The sequence below is a fragment of the Vidua chalybeata genome, chromosome 4 (genome assembly GCF_026979565.1).
Source record: "Vidua chalybeata isolate OUT-0048 chromosome 4, bVidCha1 merged haplotype, whole genome shotgun sequence".
Lineage (NCBI taxonomy): Eukaryota > Metazoa > Chordata > Aves > Passeriformes > Viduidae > Vidua > Vidua chalybeata.
The window spans coordinates 36,753,749-36,774,580 of NC_071533.1; the positions used below are offsets into that span (position 1 = coordinate 36,753,749).

The 20,832-nt window shown below is 37.3% G+C and overlaps 1 protein-coding gene across 5 annotated transcripts in view; it reads right to left on the reverse strand.

Moving 5' to 3' along the window:
• MTUS1 (microtubule associated scaffold protein 1) overlaps window positions 1-20,832 on the reverse strand; it is a 117,083-nt gene that overhangs the window by 48,111 nt on the left and 48,140 nt on the right. For 4 of the 5 annotated variants that reach the window (XM_053940082.1, XM_053940081.1, XM_053940083.1 and 1 more), the window contains exons 4-7: window positions 19,764-19,946; window positions 15,874-16,005; window positions 13,913-14,002; window positions 12,626-12,673 (exon numbers count right to left, since the gene is read on the reverse strand). In XM_053940082.1, coding sequence (XP_053796057.1) covers window positions 12,626-12,673; window positions 13,913-14,002; window positions 15,874-16,005; window positions 19,764-19,946 — 453 coding nt within the window. Of the gene's footprint in view, window positions 1-2,166; window positions 2,421-12,625; window positions 12,674-13,912; window positions 14,003-15,873; window positions 16,006-19,763; window positions 19,947-20,832 lie in introns of those variants that run through there. The other variant, XM_053940085.1, reaches the window with a different exon arrangement.

Consider the following 20,832-nt stretch of genomic DNA (forward strand, 5'->3'; position numbering starts at 1 on the left):
CCATGATAATGCTTCTTAGAAGTAAAATCTACATCAAAACTGGTACTCAATGTTGTTTATGTAACACTCATACATATTCATGTTCCTAGATGGACCCTGAAATTCCTTCTGGCAGTTACCCCTTCCCTTATTTATTGACACACTCTCTACTGCTTATTGTGCCTACTGCTCATGTGACCTTGGAAAGAAGCCACATGCCATTTTAATCAAATTAAACCACTACAAGAAAAGACAGTCATATTGGTGCTGTAAAAGTAAATATGGCTCCTCCTGGCATTTAACAACAACAGAAAATAACCTTTTATGTTGTGATATACACAGTCATTGCCTCATGTACTGTTGCTGAGTTTTATGAACCTGAAATAATCACTAACAAGCTTCAATGCATTCTGCTGTTTCAAAAACTGCAGTATTATCTATACATACTTGCATTTTCCACTACAGACTATGACCTGGTTTTCATATGCCCTACTTTTTTGGTATACTCAGCTCTAGCTAACCACTGGTCAGCTTTCTGCTAACATAATAACTTCCTACAAGGACAGCAAAGCAGAAGGGGGAAAGCAAGCAAAAACCTCTGAAGCTTCCGTGCTGTGCTATTAACCTGTACATAAAGAAAACACACAGAAGGTCTGTTCAGCACTTCTTAATGTAGTGCTTCTTAACTAGAACACAGGGCTTGCAATCTATTTTACGTGTTGTATTTTACAGAGACCTTCAGGCAGGTTTTGCTTTCACATCCACTCAAAATAAATTAAACCAAAAGCTGATTCTTATAATTGTAAAATTCTCTTGATACATGCACTTTTTTAATGAAATTTATTTTTCAAAATTACACGAATTTCAGTAGCACTTAATGAACATTTGGGAGACTGAACATTATCTCCCCCTCACCTTTTCCTTCAGGATTTTTGGTCCTGGAGTATGTGTTATGTTATGTAGAAATTTCACATTATTTATATAGTTATATGCACAAAGACACTCTTTACGTAAGAGTTTTTGACATCAAAGTCTTTAAATCCTAGCTTAATGCCAACACAAGCAACCTGCAAACAGAAGCCTATATTGTACAGTTGGCCTGTATTATGTTCATAAATGCATTTATCGTCCCAGGATAATTTTGAAGCTGGATTTACTTTGGCAAGGATACGAAATGACAAGGCAAATGGTTAAAGCTGCCTTGTGAAAAGACAGAACAGTAAGGAAAGCTGACTGATAGCACTCAACTGCAAGAAAATAAAAGCAAAAAAGGGGGTTTTAAAGTGAGAGAGGAAATTCTTGAGTGAAGAGCTTCTGCAAAACTAGCTTATATAGCTGCTTGCTCCCCTCTTAAGTAAAATGAAAGAAAATTGTAAATAGTGCAGTGGAGAAAAATACTTATGCAAGATGCTCTCAGTATCTCTAGATGTCACATAGCTCAGCTCAAACAAAAATACAACTTCCACGCCTGACCCTGTCCTGGCATAAAGCCCACCTTCCATAAACTTGCTTCGCTTTGCCTGACACTGAAAATAAAAATCAGGTCAGACGCAGATGAGAATTTTGTAATTTTTTTTTTGTTTGTTGTGCTCTGTGTATGTGTGAATTAAACATACACACTTGTCTTCAGTGTCTCAAAACGTTGTACCTTTTAGGTTTTTCTCGAAACAAGAGGCACAAATGTTTGTTTGTTCCACTTGCAAGTAATATCTATTTAGCACAACAACTGTGATAATAGATATCTACAGGTAAGTATTCAAGTATTTCCCACAGACAGAAAGTCACACCATGACAGCCTGTATTAATTCCACTTCCCTCCCTGTTTCCCCCTTTGCACCCAATCAAGATACAGAAAAGACAGTGTTCCCAGCAGATAACCATTAAAATTATTAGATAAATATTTAACAGCACAGACTTCTCGATACTATTTTTGGATTTGTGCAAGGAAAAAGCAAATCCCAATTTGCATTTCATAAACAGAATAACTATCTTCCCAACAAGCAGCTCAGCACACATGCAGAGGCTTAGAATATGAAACTACTTTGCTTAAAAGTCAGACTTCTGTCTGAAATTCAAAAACTCTCATGCCCAGTACAGTTTCTTACTTGCTAAAAATAAGATGCTGTTGAAGTAAACAAGACACTCACTCAATGCATGCTCTGATCATCATATTAAAAATACACAAACCTGTATGAAATATAACAGTGCTTTTCTTGTAGCCAGAAGGCAGACGAATGTTTCGAAGCAATCCCTTTGCTGTCAGCCTTACGCGCATGTTAGATAAGGAAAATTTCGGGGACCATAACATGTCTTCAGTGCAATTGGAAGACAAACAAGCAAGAAATAGCCTCCATGTACTGTCACATACTATGTTTTTAAATCACTACTGCTAGAAGTGAACAATTCTTGCTAAAGAAAACAGGCTTGAAGAAATAATCAGGTCTCCATTCCTTTGCTGTTACTCCTTATGCACAGACAAGCAAAAAATCAGTAAAAGCAGATATCCACAATGTAAATGCTGCTGGCAGCTTCTCCTCACCAGATGTTCTGAAAACAAAGCTTGTCCTCAGAATAAAACCGACTTAGTGATTTCAAAAACCATCAGCCTCTGAATTGCATCACAGCACCGATGCTCAATCTGCTATGGGACTCCGTGGGCTGGGAACTGGAAAAGGAGAAATGGGAGGAGGAGGATGAGGAGGGAGGAGGAGGAGGTGGGTGGTCTCACCAGCTGAATATATCATCCGGCAATGTCACGATCCATGTAATTTTTCTTTGGACACTGTAAGGAACATTATTTGAATATTCCTGGAGGCATAGTTCAGCTTCACTCTCCAAAAATCTTTTCAGTGTGCACTTTTTTTAAAACTGTTTCCTTCAATCAAATATTACGTCCACATTTAAAGTGTTAACAAGTCCAAAGACACATCTATTCTCTAAGAACAATTCAGTATTTGAGAGCTGCTTAAGGGAAATTCTGCTTAGCTTGGCAGCTCAACACTGCAGATGCTTCCATTTAGCATAAGAGGAGAAGGACTCAGGCATTAATTCACATTAAAACAGTTCTCTGCCAGCTGGGTTTTGAAGGCACCCAAACACTGAGGCAAATAAGCAGTGTTGGAGGAATTCTTACAAAATAGATGATCTTCCCATATTTGATTAGTCCTCATAGAAAAAGTTTTCTCTTACTATTTAATGAGCTGAAAAGTTTTGCATATACTTTGTTGAAGTCCATTGCCATTAGCAAAAATTAAATTAAAAATAAATTTAGAAAATAAAGGAGTAACTGTTTTACAGATTAGAAAATGTTGCATTCTTTACCTGTGACCTATGACTATACATACATGCACTGGCCACCTTCCTGTGCAAAAAGAAACATTTCACTACTTTTCCTGAGGGCAGCAGCTGCCTTACCAGGCAGCCACTGCAGCTGGGACCACCCAAGTACTCTCAGCCAGCGTTGGAGACAAGACAGTGGCAGCTCACACTTCTTTGGGGCTGTTTGACGAGCTGGCCTCCACAGACTTTGTCACTCTTTAGAGACAACAAAATTAAGTGCTTTTCCATTGATTCTGTACTTCTGCCATTTCAGCAAACTCCAGCCAATTTTCTCTAACATCTATACCTTGGAACAGTTTTTCCACTTCCAGAAACAATTAACTCAACTTAGTCTGAAGCAGGTATAAGCCAAATCAAACATCACAGTGACAGGTCTCATTTCAGCAGTGCCTTACCTGTCCTCTCTTTACCTCCACAAATCTAACTTTCATATTTTAATAGCATATCTTACTTGCCCAAGATGCACTTTAAATTCATAGAGCTTATTTTCCACATCAGCTAGAACTAAAAATAGCATGTTGTTGCTGTATCCGGGTATGTCTAAGATCACGCAGAGCCTGGTCCTGTGACAGTGAGGCAGATGCTCACTGTATGTAGAGCAGAAGAGCTGCAGGGCAGCACCGAAACAGACCCATCAAGGCAACCTCCACAACAGACTGGCTGAAAATACCCTGGCATGTTTTCAAAGCAGGTACCAAAATATTTATTTCCCAGCACACTGATGAAACACCAACTCTGAAGTACTATAATACATCTTCGGTCCACACAAAACCATTCAAAATAAGTACAAAGACAGTAAATTAGGGTTTTTTTGTTTGGTTCCCAGGGCAGCCTCTGCACACAGCAGGGCATGCATGTCATTACTGCTATAAAACCTCATCTATTCCTTCTAGTCTGAAGAGCTTTGGCACAAGCAATGTGTGTTCATCTATCTTTCCAACAGCCTGCAGTTCCAGACTCTTTCTTAGTTCAATACTATTATCAAAGACATTGCCCCTTTCTGGGCTGCATTATTATGATGCTTGAAAACCACACTGAGCAGTAAACCAGAAGGCTTGTTACAGCACAGTTCAGTAGACTTGTGTATTCACACATGCACAGTTTCATTAGCACATCTCAGCAAATATTAGATCATTATTGTCAAATCCTTTCTTAATTAAGACATTTTGAGATTTTTTCTGGGCATACAGCCAGTCTTCAAACATCGTTTAGCACCCAGCCATACCACGTTTCACCCTTTTGCCAGGGCACCCCCAGAAGAACTCCCTTTTATTTCCCTCCTGTTCCCACATTTCTCCAAGGGAGAAGCTGCCCTATGTAGTAAATATTCTCTCACCTTCCCAATTTGATGCTCTCAAAAAGGTGTAAACAATCCAATCAGGCTAAAAAAAAAACCCAAACCACTACAAACCAACAAAACACATCCAAGAAACAACCCACCACTTCTCCCCATCCTTGCAACAGTGCTTAGGAGAAAGGTAAAGAACTCCTCATTGGCTGTAAAACCAGAGAAGATGGAACACCCTGCTGAAACCTCCTAGGAACAGGAGCTAGAACAAAGAATCTCTACAGGAAAAACATGATGTAATGAACCAGTTTGGAAACTGCAGAAGGAATGAATCACCATACAAAATATAAGCAAACAAAAGCTCTATATGGACATCAAAATCCTTGTAGGAAAGAACAAAACTCCTCTTACAGAGGTAGCACAAATAATACTTTTACTGCCTCTTCTTTCCTGCTCTTTGGGTGAAAATAGGCCATGAAGAAACAGATACATCATATTACTTGTAAAAAACCTTCTAATTTGACAGAAATGCCTTTCCAGCCTGGCATCTGTAGGCTCTCAATTCAGCCTCACGAGGCCAATCCACAGTGTCTGCATTTCTACTGTCCCTTTCCCTCTCTCCTCATCCAACAATCTCTAAGAATGCCATTGGAACACAGTTAAGTGTCTCACTGTATAAAGGTCTAAATCAGGAGCTAGATATTTAAATCCAAGAAGTCCATGTAAAGGACACTTGGCTCTGTGTCACAAGACAGCAAGAGCAGTGCAGAGCAGATGGATTTTACTGGCATGTTTTACTTCAGGAAGAACTGAAGGGTGATTGCTTATGCAAAGAGAGATGCAAGAAACAGGAACCTACTAAAAGCCAAAGGGTCATCTGTGTCCTCATTTTTATTTCTGGAAAATGACTGCTCCCACTCCACTTTCCTGTGATCTCCATGCTCTAGCCAGTGCTCTACTTTGAAAAGCTAATTGTCCTGTAGGCAACAGTACCCGCTGCCACAATGAATGCAAACTGCAGATTCAATACTAATTTTAAGTTCAAATCCTCTCCTGAAGAAAAAAGGAATCATCTTCCTTCCTCAGAGAGGAACTAAAATCCTAAATAATTTATGTTTCTTCTTTCTGTACACAGAAGCTTTTAACCATTATAAATTCAGCAGCCTGTCAAACTGAAGGTGATGCTGCAGTGGATTCCCAGGCAAACTGATACAGAAATCAGGCTGATCTGTGTCTCCCACATGCAACAGTGGTGTTTACATTATCTTCACTCTTTTATAGTTGAGAATAGCCACAAAACACTGCAAGAATAATTTCATTTTTAACTTCTGATTTAAGGGAAGTACATTTGCAGGATGTCCCCTTCAAAATGGCATTTTGGTTAGACTTCCTCAGTCGAAGTATCTCTACAGAGATACTACTCTACAACACTGTACAATATGACTAATGTTAGGGTAAAATGCCCTAAAATTTGATGCTTCCATGGTCTGGCCAGATGTGAAAAAAACTCAAAACCATTCTTTGCTGCCCTTCAGAAACAGGGTAGGTGTATGCTTAAGTTCTCGTGAGCTCCAACTTCAAGCAACAGAGGAAAAAATAAATGTTCAAACTAGAGTCACAGCCAACAGATCTATTAATTATTTATTTACACAATACTGATTTATATTCACTGTGCCCATGCATTTCATCCATGGCCTCACAAAAATATCCAGAGAGCCTCTAATAAAGAGCAGTATTGCAAATAAAGTCAATTTGGCAAGTATATGCCCTAAGACATGCTAGTGGTTTATCTGGAGAGCACGAAGCACATTTAAGATAACTCATTGTCTTTTGCATACCTGTGTGGGCTTTGTACGCTCTCCCTTACCCCAGACAAGCAGAAAAAAAAGGGCATCTTTGACACAAGACCATGAGTTTCACATTTCTGTGACAGCTCAATGATCTTCCAAGTATTATGTCCACTCAAGCCCCTAACAGGGTCCAACGAACTCCAGCTCCCAACATGGGAATTTTCTCTATCTATCACTTGGACTGAGTTGATGCAATCTGTAGAGATCCCTTTCAGCTACCCTCTCTACTCACACAGCAGCTGGCCTATCCAATATTTAGACAAGTATGAGAAAACCAAAGCTCCTGTGTGGCTCGTTATTATGAAACATCAAAATAAATACCAGGGAAGAGAACCACAGACATTCCTCCCCATAACAGAATAAATACCACAGAAATAAACTACAAACATTCCTGCTGTAGAAAGCCTGAATATTTCTGCATCACCACTTGTTTGGAGTATGGATGTGCGGAGCTGGAGAGCAAGGTTCTCACAGAAGTTTGGAACTAAATAATAACAAAGAATTCTGAAATATCTAATTTGTAATCCAGAAAACAGGTCCTTACTTAAAAGCACTAGCAGAACAAACAGACCTTGTAATGTGAAAACCGTTTTGGTTGGGCTATAAAAGACCTTAATGAATGATCATCTGTCAGGATAGTAAAACTGATAAAACCTCGACAAAGTCCTCATTGCTGGGATTTTAAATATAATCCCAACATTTTCAGCCCATCAATCTGATAAACTGCCCCCCTAATTCAATACTAGTAGTGGTAGTAGAATACTACTACCACTTGAATTAGATGGCTCATATGTTACTCCATAGCAAGCCTTGAGGTTTTGGAATCCCTTGTTTTTTGTAAAAATATCTGTTGAAGGCACAGGGGACAGTGCTGATTGTTAGCACAGAACAACAGACAACCTTCCCAAATGGTTAACTTTCAGAAGATCAAGTTTGAGAAGAACACAAGGAACACAAATGCAAATACAGTGATAGAATTAGCTGAAGGGACCAAATCTGGAATGCATTAAGACTGTGTTGTCATGTACCTCTGGTTTTTTTGCATCCTACTGCCTATTCTAACAAACATACTACATCAGGAAAACACCATTTGTTTAAATAAAAACAATCAAACCAAAAAGCCCCACTCAAAACAGATTACTTCAGAGTTTAGAGTGGCATTCTTTGAATATCAAAACCATCCATTCCACTTTGAAGACTTCTGGAGCATTCTAGTTCTCACCCAAGAAATTAAATCCTTAGATCCAGTTGTTGTACTATACTTTATTTAGTAACAGTGTAAAAATCTGGCCAAGAAGGCAACAGCTTTTCTTTTTCAAATATTATTTCAGGTATATAGATTTTCCCTTAACTATTCAAAATAAGTATCATTATATGTCCCCAAGGAATACAATTATTAAGGAACTCCAATACATACATTTAGATTATATGCATTTATTTATATAGAAATGGCAAAACAAATGCCAGCTTTCATAGCTAGTTCACATGCAGTAGCTACTCTGCTGTCTGTTTATAAGAGCATTAGCCTGAAGGTATTCTAAGGTTAGATCACAAGACAATTGAGTCATTCAGACAGTCCTCATAGTTCACATGAATGAAAAAAAAACATCTAAAAAAAGACTATAGTCAGCTTTTTATTGCAGCTAGAAAGGCAACAAAATAGTACAGCCACAGTAAAATATCTGCAAAAGAGGTTTAAGCCTGATGTCTGTTGCTTTTCAAGGGATAAAGTAAAAATATTTATTTACATTGTTCAACTCCCAGAATCTCCAGTGTGTAAAACATTAACTGCATTAAATGAATACAGAATCTAATCTTGTACTAATCTGTGTCACCCTAGAACATGCAAAACTGTTCCAAGTTCTTCTGCAGGATTTCCTAGCTTTTCTTTTGGAGATAGGGACAGAGACAAAAACACTGATTAACCCAACTTATTTACAAATGCTGAAGCTCTTAACACCAGAGACTGAAAATCCAGTCTATCTAATACATCTATATTGAAATTCCTAGTTAGTGCTAGTCAGGAGTCCCACTTCTGCAATCTGGAAGACCTGGATCTCTTGGCTGCCAGGGCATGTATGTTCACATACATTATCGAGGCCTTTTCAAGTCTCCAAGCAACACCATTACCTTCAGAGTTTCTTCTACATTTGCAAAAACGTTTGCAAGCAAATACACACCACTCCTCAATCAATAACAAACCCCTAAAGATCTCCTAATCAGATACAAAAAGAGAAACAGAGCCCTAATGAGTTACTTGAGCAGATATCCCTTGTCAGCTGGGGTAATTTGCCCTACATTGCTGAATGCTACAGTCAACTGAAGACCTAAGTATTTGGCACTCATAACAATGTGCATCACATCTCAGAATAGTTTTCCCTTTTTTTTTTTTAAATACACATTTTGACACAGTATAACATATAATTTTAAAACTTAAGTCTTGTTTGTTGTTGTCAAAACACAATCAGAATGTGATAAACACTAATCCTTGTTTTTCAGATGTGGAAAGTGCAAGTATTTTGAGAGTAACCTATTCTATCAAAGAATCTACAACATAAGAACTGTTTCCTCTCAAGTTTCTACAGGGATGACTAAGAGCATGAAAGAAAAGGGTGTAAACTGAATCTTAAAGTATGCCTCCAACTTTTGCCTGAGCCAGAGTATTTTGTTAGCAAAAGCATCTTATCCCAGTATAAGGGTTGAGTGAAGAGCCAGACCCCACCTTTAACAACCTGTTCCAAGGGACAACTTCTTGGACTGTTATATTTGTACCTTATTTTTCCACTTGAGCTTGATCAGCACTATTACTCACTTTTGCAATAAGCCCCCCTGACTGAATTTCTTCCCTCTCCCAGTGTTATATTTTCTCACAAATGGTTGAACTAAAACAAACAGCCTTTCTTTATGAGAATAAGAAAACAGAACACCATTATGGAGCATGTACCATTTTTTTAATAAAGCTTCCTTGATTTTCATAGCTTCTGCAGCCTTTAGTAACCAATTCTATGCTGCATCATAGTGCTAAAAGATACAACATAAATCACACTGTTCATATTTATAACACTTTGCAGGTGTATCCATCAGTTGTCCTTGCTGTTGTCCTGACGATGGCCTTGTGCCGCATATGTAAGTGTAACTTGCTATCCATAATACATCACAGATCCCTTCCAGGGTCATGGAAAAACAGGATAAGCCAAATATTCACATGTTTTATTCCCAAAGTGATTGCTTTACCTTTGGAACTGCCAAACAGGGTATTTGCTTTTGCTTGGCTTACGTAGGTTCAGAGATTATGTGTTGTAACTTCTGGTCAGTAACAGAGACCTGAGATGTGAAAACCCACTGCATCCACACACACTGCACTGCAATGTACTACAGAGGAATTAGACACAGCCCGTTTTTTCTTCAGGGAAGTTGAAGAAAAAAGGAAACAGCATTTTATGCATTTTTAGAGGTAGTTTTACATATAATTCAAAATTCGTCTCATAAGAGGCAACATTTTTATTCATATTTACAGAAACATCCTTACTTGAAGTTAGCAAGTTAAGAAGTATAATAAAACACTCCCAAGAACTTTAAAGCCTTAGCTTTAAAGCCAGTGCTGAAGAAGTATACCACAGAACTTGTAGAATCTATTTGATGCACTGAACATCACCCATGAAAAATACAGAATTCAGAAAAAGAAGCCTTGTGAATGTTTTAACACAAACTAGAAAATTAACAGCTGAAAACAGGCAAGTCTGTCCAGATTTACAGGCACACTAACAGTAAGTTGTGGTTTGCTTCATCAAGCAGATTCTGGCTGTGCATCATTGCTGTAAATGAATGGAGAATGGAAAAACAGCACCAACATTAAGGGAACGGAAGTGTATCTAGAAAAGCCTGCTATTTTTTCATCCTTGAAGAAATGTGAAAGGCAGCATGAACAACTGAGCTAGACACTTAGTTAATACCTTCATACTGTAATCAATTATCAGAGTTCTGCTGTAACAAATTAGTCCTGGGCACATGGGCGAGAAATAGAAGTGTAGTTGGAACTTCTGACTGGATAAGGCTAAAAACTGTAGATTTAACTATGCCACTGAAATAAAAGAACAAAAGCTTTATACTAGCTGCAGTCATTAGAACAAAGCTTCACTATAATATCAAAGCCAAAAGGAAAAAAAAAAAAAAAAAAAAAAAAGATAGTGGGCCTCATTCTACATGGTACTGGCTGGCATTATTTCAGTTCATTTCAAAAAAGATCATTTGTCTTTTCTTAAAATGTAAGACATTGTACTGCAGAATATCCAAGCAGTCACACAGTATTTTTATTCTGTAAGAACTATCTGCAACTGTAAGGATGGAAAAAAAAACTTCTTAAAAATGCAAAATACTCTACCAGACAGCTCTGCATTCATAAATGGGAAATTACACTAATTCTCTGTACAAATTAGAAATGTATTAAGTTGAATGTCTAACATCTCCAGTTTTGGAAGCTGACTCAGTACAGTAAGCAGTTCAGGTTTGTTAAAACAAACACTGAAATACAGCCATTTTATTGGCAAAAGTATGAGTAAAGAGCATTTACTAAAATATTGCTAAATATTACAGTCAATTTGGAGTTTATGGCTGTGTTTTTCAAATCCAACACTTCAAAGTTATGTAGCTTTACATAATTTTTTACATGTTTTTTTAGGTCAGAAAAGATGAATCATAAGCAAAAGTCTACTAAACCAGTAAAAAAGGGGAGAGAACACTACTTTTCTGGAAAGTAGAAAGAATGTGCACACTAAATTTTCAGGGAAATAAAGTTGTATTTTGAGACTACTGTAAGCAAGCTTAAGAGCAATTTACTTTTCTAGTTTCTAGTCCAGACATGGATTTTATTTCTTATTAGGAGTTTCCTCAATTGAGCTGATCAAGACACTATGTTGCCAGCTGAATCATCCCCTATATGATAATACAATAGACTAGGTTTGAGCTCTTGAAACTCAGTGTCAGGCTTTACCTAAACTAACATTAGTTCAGCTAATAAAAACAACAAACAGAACAAGCACTTTGGGCAAAGTCTGACAAAAGCCCTGACTCTTAACAGAAGATATCAAATACTCAGCCACAATTAATATGTAGACATTTGACACCCAAGAGAGTAAAAGACAAAAGCATTAAATGCATGTTATGACTACAGAAAATGTAAAAAAAACTGCCACAGAAAGAGTAACAGGTCAGAACTAATTTGCCCAGTTATTTCAGACTCAAATTTACAACATCTGCTTGGCTACAGCACCTCTTTCAGAAAGACATCTGCTATTCACTCAGGGGACACAGGGCCTTCCAGTGATCTTCAGTATCTTTCAAAAAGGGCTTTTCAATGAGTAATTAATTACAAGTAGCTTTTAATTCAACAAATACACACTGATTCTCAGGAAACTAATTTAGACTGCCAACTCTCTTGAAAAGACCTGGAAACTGGTGCAAGTAGAAGCATCATCTGAAGACTTTTCAGTCTCTTGGCAGATAGAAATTAGCACCAGGTGTCCTGACTGGCACAAACACCAAAAACAAACCCAATATGAAGTCCTTAAAACTCTGCCAGATTTTGAAATGCCATCTGCCACTTAATCAGCTGCAATTTCTCCCTCTGCCATATGAGCAGACACACACATCAACATGCTCCGATAACTTCAACTTCTTACACAAACGTAGTTTACAGTGGTACACACAGACACCTCACACTGCCAGGTTATCTACAATGAATGTTCCAGAAAAGGAAGGAAAGGAAGGCTATGTGGGATTCTTCCATTTGTTTGTTTTTGGCTTTTTTTAATGCTGCAATACATGAGTTCATTCATTACTTACTTTGGCTAAAAAGTAAGAATTACCCCCAAATTCCACTTCCTTTTTTTTTTTTTTTTTTCATTCAGTTTAAACCTCCTTAGGTTTCACTGGAAACAGAAGAACAGACCAGACTGCATAGCCTAAGATGGGTAGCAAGAAGACAGGAAGTAGACAAAATCCAGGTAAATAGGCTTTTTTCCATATTCCTTGAAACTAGAGTCAGTGATAGTTTACGGAATTATCCATTGTGCATCTATTCTTCCCAGAAAAGAATAAACATACTAATATAATGTATAAACTTAATTTGAGTTGCACCACAGAAAATATAAAATGCACTCAGAAAACTCACCAGGACCTGAACAAGATAGGCTTTGGTGTACATTTCTTCCAGGAGTACCTTCAGAAAGGAAAGAAACAAACAAAGAAATTATACTTCAAGCCAGTAAGGGGCAGTAGGGCTACCTTTTTTTAAGATTCAAGATTCTTTCCACATAAGCTCCTCAAATTTTGCTATTTCAGCTTCTTTATTCTGATGGCTGACAGTATGATCTACAGCAAGATTTAGCATTACAAGAAATTGTTTAGAAAATGCAGGATGCATTCCCAGTTACAATTATCCCATTACGATTACTATATTTCATTTAAGTCAGGTAGCACTGTTTCACTTTATTCATTCAAAGAAGACCACAGACAATGAAAAACTAGCATCTATACTGGCATTATAGCATATTTTTTTCTTTCTATATGCTACAGTTATTTTATTTGCATAGAGGAGCAATAAATTAACATTCTCAAATGTGTGAACAATCAAATTAGATATAAATGATAGCACTGAGAAAATTAACCCACCCTTACTGTATTACTTACAAGTTATACGAAAATGACCTAAAAACTTTATTATTTTGAAGGATATTGAATGAAAACAATCTTTTGGACTGCTGAGTGTAAGTGCAAAAGTCATGTGCAGAAGTTCATAAAAGGGCTTTTGACAACACCTTTCTACAAACTTTAGGAATAGTGTGGATCTGATGGCACAGGTTTCCTCAGGAAACAAGCTGCTTTGTACCACCACTGTACTTGTTTCCCCCCGCCTCAGCCTTGCAAATAGAGCTTTGCTCCCAAAGTGAAAATCTGGTCTTACAAAGCTTCTCCAAAGGTTTGCATTTGTTCTTTTGATTCAATCTGGTGGAAAGGACCAATTTTAATTCAAAGTTAAAGATAAAACAAACATCTGATACAGAAACATAGAGTGGAGTAAATATCTTCAACAGGCAGAGCTCATCAGCATACTCTCACAAGAATCTTGCATAAATTAAACACAAACTTAGCAAAATCTAAGGTTGTGTCTTGCAAGCACACAACCTTATAAGCAGGTGACAGAACATCATTTAACAGACAGATTAATTATTCTGTATTTTTAGTCCTTATGGGATGCAAGTTTCAAGCAGACAATGGATGTCCCCAAAGCAAATAGGTAAAGAACAGAACCTTGCAGAGCCAGTGTCCAATTTGGTGAACTGCAAAGAAAATGAGCCAACTATCCCAATTATTCTGAAATCATAAAGCATAGCTGCTCCTTCTCAAGACAGAGAGATCCAAGAAAAAGAGAAAAACTGACTACCCAACAGCTGATTACCTCTAGTCTCACTGACTTTCCTTGCTAAGTGTAGAGGCCCAGATGATTTTGGTGTGCACTGGTTCAGTGAAGCAGACCTGGTCTTGGCTCCTAAAAGTAAAAACTTACATGAACTTTAAAGTAGAACTATTTAAAGTTTTAAAGTAATTAAAGAAATATCTTAAATTTTTACATTGAAGTACAAGATCCACAAATCTATTCAAACACAAAAAGAGAAACCTTCTAGAATGTTTAAGCTATATTTAAACTTAGCTCTGCTTCTCCAGAGCCCACCTTGGAAGAAATAAAAAGATAATTTTAAAAGCCTTCTAAGCAGGAGAAAACATTAGTAAAGATTTCATTTTAGTACTAAGATCAAATTACTTAAGTCTCAAAACAGCAGCAGATACAATGCAGCTAAGGAAACACTGGCTAAAAGAAACCTCCAGAGGCCAGATATCAACACTCCCATTCAGAGCAGGGTCACCATTAAGACAAGATCAGCTGACCACATTTTTGTCTAGATGGGCTTTGCAAACCTCCAGGAAGGGTGGTTCTACAGCACCACTGGGCAAAGATATATCTCCCACTTTACAATTTGCAAGCATTTCTGATTGCTACATGATCTGGTGCTACTGAGAAGAGTTTGGCACCATGAGCTTTATAGCTGTCCTTTTTCAAGTTACTGACTGCACCGGCTCAACTCCCTCAACCTCTTCTCACTGGACAGAGACCCCAAGCATCTTCTTAAGTCTCTACTGGATCTTTCCAGTTTTAAAACAACCTCTTGGTCTGGCAAGGACCCAAAACACAACACCACAGGCCTGGTAACACTGATGTGAAGGGGAATACCAGCTTCCTTTGGCCACACTGCTCCTGCAGGTGCTCAAGGCACTGAAGACAATGAGCTACGCATAGTTCTGCTGCATGTGCTGGACCCTGACACAAAGCATCAACTTGTCAGAAAGCCATATGATTCGTGTTTGTTTCAAAGTGACTTATAATTTGTGGCAAATTCTGTTTCTTTTCACTGTTTACTCTTTTAAAGCATGTCATTACAGTGAGACATTTGACAGGCATCTCTTATTTATTCTCCATTATGTCAGATACCAGCTTAAATTTTAAGTCTAATGCAGGAGTACAGCATTTAATTAGGCTTATCCAATTACAATAACCAGTCCACCACAAAGATGGTCAGAAGCAAGCTGATTACAGCTAGGACTTAGGAAAGAGACAGAGCAAGCTTATTTATCTGCTCCCATTATGTCTTTAATTTTGGTCAGAGAATGACTTGTCAACTGGCGTTTGTGGCTTGAGTGGAAGACGCACTGTTGGCCAATCGAGAGTTCCTAGTTCAAACCAAAATAGGAACCTGAACAATGTTTAATACAAAGTCAGGAAGTACATTTAATGTTACTTTTAGCACAAGAATATAAAACACAATTAATCATCTTGTCTCCATTAAAGCTTCTAATTCAGCCCAAGTAGAATACCAAGAAAAAGCAACATGAGAAGCTACGTTTCTGTGACTCTTCTCTTTGAAAGATGGGATAATGTCATTGTTCTACAGAAGAAGATACATTCTAACTATATCTTATTCAAAAATATATCCCCATCCTCCAAGGTCCTTTGGGTCTTGAAAAGGGTGAAGATAATACAAAGTCTGCATAAAGACAAAAACAACAATACACTCAGGATAAATTCAGGTATGTCTGTTCTGCAGATTACCAGCAGTGACAAAGTCCGTGCCCTGAATTTTCCAAAGGAAAAGAACTCTTTTTAAAACAATGCAAACCCCATGTGATGAAACCTGCTATGTAGCAAGGTGCATTCAGTCCTGTACTACAGCACAGACCTCTCCATTTCCCTGAAACACCTCCACCAATTACAAAGAATACTTTAGTCTTCCTATGAAGTCTTACAATGCTTGAAGCACCACTGATGTGATTTTACCTCCTCGGTCTACAAACAGACTCATATACCTTTTGGAGTTGACCTCAATGAGTGCAATCTAGGTCTTGGTAGTGCTTTCAAAGGGGCAGACCCTGAAGTGCCATTCTGGCAGGCTGGTTTTGAAGGCCATTCTCCATTCCTGATGACTGTGGCATTTGCAGCTGCAAAACAGAATCACAAAAGAATTTGCTCTAGGCATATATAGTTTAGAGAAAATTAAATCATAAGACAAGTCAGTTTTACCAGAGACTAAACAACCTTGAAAGAGGTTTGAGTTTACGGTCACAATAGAAATTTTTCCTTGAAAAACAAAAAACTGAAATTTAGGGAAACATTGTTTCTGTTGTCCAGAAAAAATATGAAAATATTTCTAAAGTAAGTACAGATTCAGTAGACTTTGTTTTGGGCACTAAAAATTATGTATACTAACACATTAAAGCATAAGAATTCACATGGCATTTACCAGGGACAAGAAAAAATTAAGTCACTGTGGAATTGTTTGTCACAGTGCTTCTTTTCTCTCTAGTCATTGAAAAAAAAAAAAAAGGGTGGGGAGGAGGAATTTTTTGTCATTATACTACCAGGTTTGCCTCAGATAAGTGTTTTAATGAGACTGTTTTTTTAAAAGCCATGTGAACTACATGTCTAATATTGTTCCTCGAGAGACTGAGCATACAGTCTTGAGATTATTTTATTGTCTTTAACCAGACTAGCATAAATTAACTACTTCAAAACTGCTTTTCAGCCACTAAATATTTTCTACCACAGAAAGAGGACTTCCCTTTAACAAACACATGCAACTGAGGCCATCATCTTTTTTTAAAAAAAGGAAGTTGGAGCCTCTCTAAACACACAAAAGCTAAATATTGGCCAAAAAATTCTATACACGAGGAGCAATTTGCATAACACATCAGCAACACAGTTATTCTGTAGGAATCGGACTCTGATCAACATTAGATAATTAAAACAATTCATTTTAATAAAGCACAAGGCAAGAAGCAATCCTTAACTTTTCTTGTAAATCACTAAATTAAGGATGTTTGCTCAGAGTTCACTGCAAGCAGTTAACAATTGCCTGCAAACTAGTGTGCTACTTCCTCTTCTAAATCAGCAGCACACCATAGAAGTAACGCTTTGGGTGTGTGAGCAGCCTTCCGGTGCAGGACTACTTAGGGAACTGTTCTGCCCTATTAAAAACTCTGGAATCAGCTAACCAGGCTGCGTGCAGGAATCAAAAAAAAAAATCTAAAATGACCCCATGGAAACCTCCCAGGTTTACAGTGTTTGATCACTTTTGGATTCAAATTCAGAGCAGCTACTGCAATCCTGAATAAAGATGGACAGATATGAAGTGATTTCAGCCCAGTAAAGATCTGAAAACTCAACTCATTAGAAGAATTTTAATGAAGTATTGGCTGTACAAAAATGCAGTTGCAGGTCAACTGCTAGGATCAGCTTTTTAACTTTTGAAGCACTATTTACTATATATGTAATTATTCTAATGCAATTAAAATCTGGAATCTTTTTTCTTAACCTCAGAGTTAATCATTTTGGTATGCTAAAAGGATAGCATTTTTAGCTCAATGCTAAAACTGAGATTACTGTTAAAAAAAATCTGGTTTTCAATGCTCAAACTGACTGCACGCAAAATATGCTTTAGTAAAACAGCATTTCAAATCTCATGATTTTTGAGCTTCTCAAATAAGAAGTCATTTTAGAGAAAAGAATCACAAAGTTCAAGTGCTCATTAGACAAAAAAAAAAAAAAAAAAACAAACAAGCCCTAATGCTGCCACATGGAATTACCAATCCAAGGACATCCCATAACAAAGGGCTGAGCTGGCAAAGCAGCAGAAATGATCCCTTGTCATTTTTTTTCTCTGCTAACAGAAGACAAACTCCAAACAAGTCAAGTGCCTTTTTGATTTAATATTGTTGACAGGATCACAGTAGTTTGTCATACATTTCATGACACACACAGCATAAGCCTCCCATTCTGATCTTTTGTGTCCCACCAATCTAATAAAAACACCTTAGCTTCACAATTTTTTTCTGAAATTATTACATAGTAGACTAAATGCAAGAATAAAAAACAAGAACAGCACTGAACTTAGCATTAGAATACAAAGAAAATTCCTTAGTTCTTTCCAGTTTGATTCAGTCAAAAATTTCATTAACATATGAATTACACATAATCTTAGTCATTATACTCACAAATCCTTACTATTAGATATAAATAATTCTCATCAAGTGTAAAAAATTCCCTAAAGGAAAATAATATCACAGAAAATCAGCAGATCAAAATATTGCATATATTTACCAACCTCCACAAAACAAAATACAAGCTTTAGAATAGAAATAAAAGGAATACAACCTACTTCTCTTCCCAGTAAACGTGGCTAACAAAGGAACAATACAAAAGCTGTAAGACCCCACTACCAGCAATGTCAGTAAGGTAATATCATAGTGGCTTCCTGAGTCAGTCGGTGGTGTTAGTGTAGAATTGAAGAAAATAATAGGAGAAAAATTAGTTTCTGTGCAACTGCGGAGTCCTCCTGGTATAGTCATTTAAAAAAGATCTAAGCAAGCTTAAAGTCTACGAGACTGCAGCCATGTTCAACCTCTCATATTGCTCTTGCTTGGTCTTCGTGAATCGGAGTGGAAAAAATTGTAAGCTTGAAGGCAGTGGACAAAACAGATTACAGCAGCTAGCAAATCAGGCTAAATAAGGAGTCATCTGTTTGGATACTTAATCTGAATACACTCCTTTGTTATGAAGCGATGACCCCTTCCTTTGTTACATGAGGGAACAAAACGAAAAGAGGACAAAGCTGCTTAGCAGCTCCAGACACAGTCCTAAACCTGAACAGCAAAAGTCAACATGGCTGTCACAGTATCAGAAGCGATCTCATTACAGAGCAAGAGGCACATGCATATTTTATTACACATACTCTTATTTATTTGAGGACTATGTTAGCTTTTAGTTTAATGAAGGCAGTACAAGGCAGGGGGAGAAGAATATGAAGAAATGTAGTTACGTGTGCATGCATATGCGCATATATAAACCACAGACGTATGTTAAATCACAGCTCTCTTTTTCAGTCCATTGAAGACAGATTTAAGTGACATCTGGCACAAATAAAAGGTCTTTGCCCAGTCTTCAAGATATAACAGGTGATACAATAGTAGCAGAATATTTGAATGTACTTATTTGAATATGCATAGCTGGGAATACTAATATGCCTGATAGTCAGCTATATGTTATTTCCTTCATACTTTTCCCCCTCAAAACTCCTAAGACCTGCTGTAGAACTTCAAAACAAAGCAAGTCCTTGTATTATTCTCACTAATTTTAATCAAGATTGATTTGCTTAGGTCATACACCAATGTTTATGGCTACCGTAGAACTTACAGAAGTCTACCCATACAAAGATTTATCTTCTAAAACAAGTTTCACTTATGTGCCTGTAATTTGATCTACATATTTTGTCCTAGAACTCTGAAAGCAGATATAAACTGGCTCAAAAAAACATTTAGCATCAAAAACCTGTAACACACTGTTCCAAATATTATGACAAGTAAACCATTCTGTCCAGACATATTACACTACATGTAAACATTAGGAAACTCTTGCTTCAAAAGACATGCTGATTATGTAGTGTTTCAGGATGGAAGAGAAGTACCAAAATCTCTACTCATCAACCCAAAATCCAGGGCTCGAAGCTCTTTCAGGCAATATGTCTCAAAAAGGAAAGTTCCAAGTAAAGAGGCAAAAAGATTAAGACCTAGAACCAATAAGCAGTACAATCAGAATTAACACAGGTACTTGTCAGACAGGACTCCCTTTCAAGAAGATTTTTACTAACAAGCAATTGATGGCTATCAATCAGTTAAAACCCACAACCCTCACATATACTTACAATTAGTGCTGAAAAGACTTTGCTCACTCTGAGCGCTGCTCACTGATGAGAGGCTAGGTGTCCTCTCAAGCACTGATCTTTTGACAGGCACTTTGGATTTGGCAAGGGATTTACCAAAGCTAGTCCACAAGGCTGGAGAATTTTTCACTGAGGCATGCCTTTCTTCTGGCAAAGATCCTACACCTGTCAATTAGGGGGGAAAGAGGAGAGAGAAATAAGAACAAAAGGAGGAGGAAAGAATGTTAAATGAAGAACTATCTAAAACATGTTGATTTCTTATGTCACTGCCATTTTCAAGGCTGACAGTTTATCTTAAGGGAAAAGAAGCAACTAAAGTATCTCAGACTTGACATAGAACAATCAAATTTCTATTTAAAGGGAATACCCTTCCCTTTATTCTTGTCACTATAAACAACATTTCAACTTTGCTTAAACTAGAAAACTGCTGAAATATGACAAAATTAGCTAGTCATTTCACCTTAAGCAACACTCGTTTTACTACAGGATTTCTACTCCTAAATACTAATGACCAAGAAACCTTCAATTTGCACCAAACCCAGGAAATCATGACATTAAGGGGATTGCATTAAATTTTAGACAAGAAAAACATGCCCAGTATCTGCCTTTCAACAGTAGGTGGTGTGACAGGATTAAGTAACTTGTCTCAAAACGTCCTGTATCAAGTAGACAAAACCAGGAACAGGATTGGTAAATGAAGGTATGTCCAAGCTACTTCCCTCAGTTCAGATCAATTCAGAAACAAATAGAAGCCTCACAATATATACTGAACCTGCATTAGCATATTACATACTACTGGTCACAGAATAGAACACACAAGCTTCAATGAGCAATTAAACAAGCTTTGCATCAGATGTCTCTTCACAGCTGCACTTTTACTACCTGCCATTACTATGCCGAACTCTGACTCTGTACATAGCTTTACTGTAGCCTGGTATTAAACCTCTGAGACAAAAATTATCAGCCGTATTTTAGAATTTTTTGAAAGTTAGTGAAAGGGACAATTGAATATATGGAACATGCTAAAGAGCATACAAGCTTTGTTGTGCTG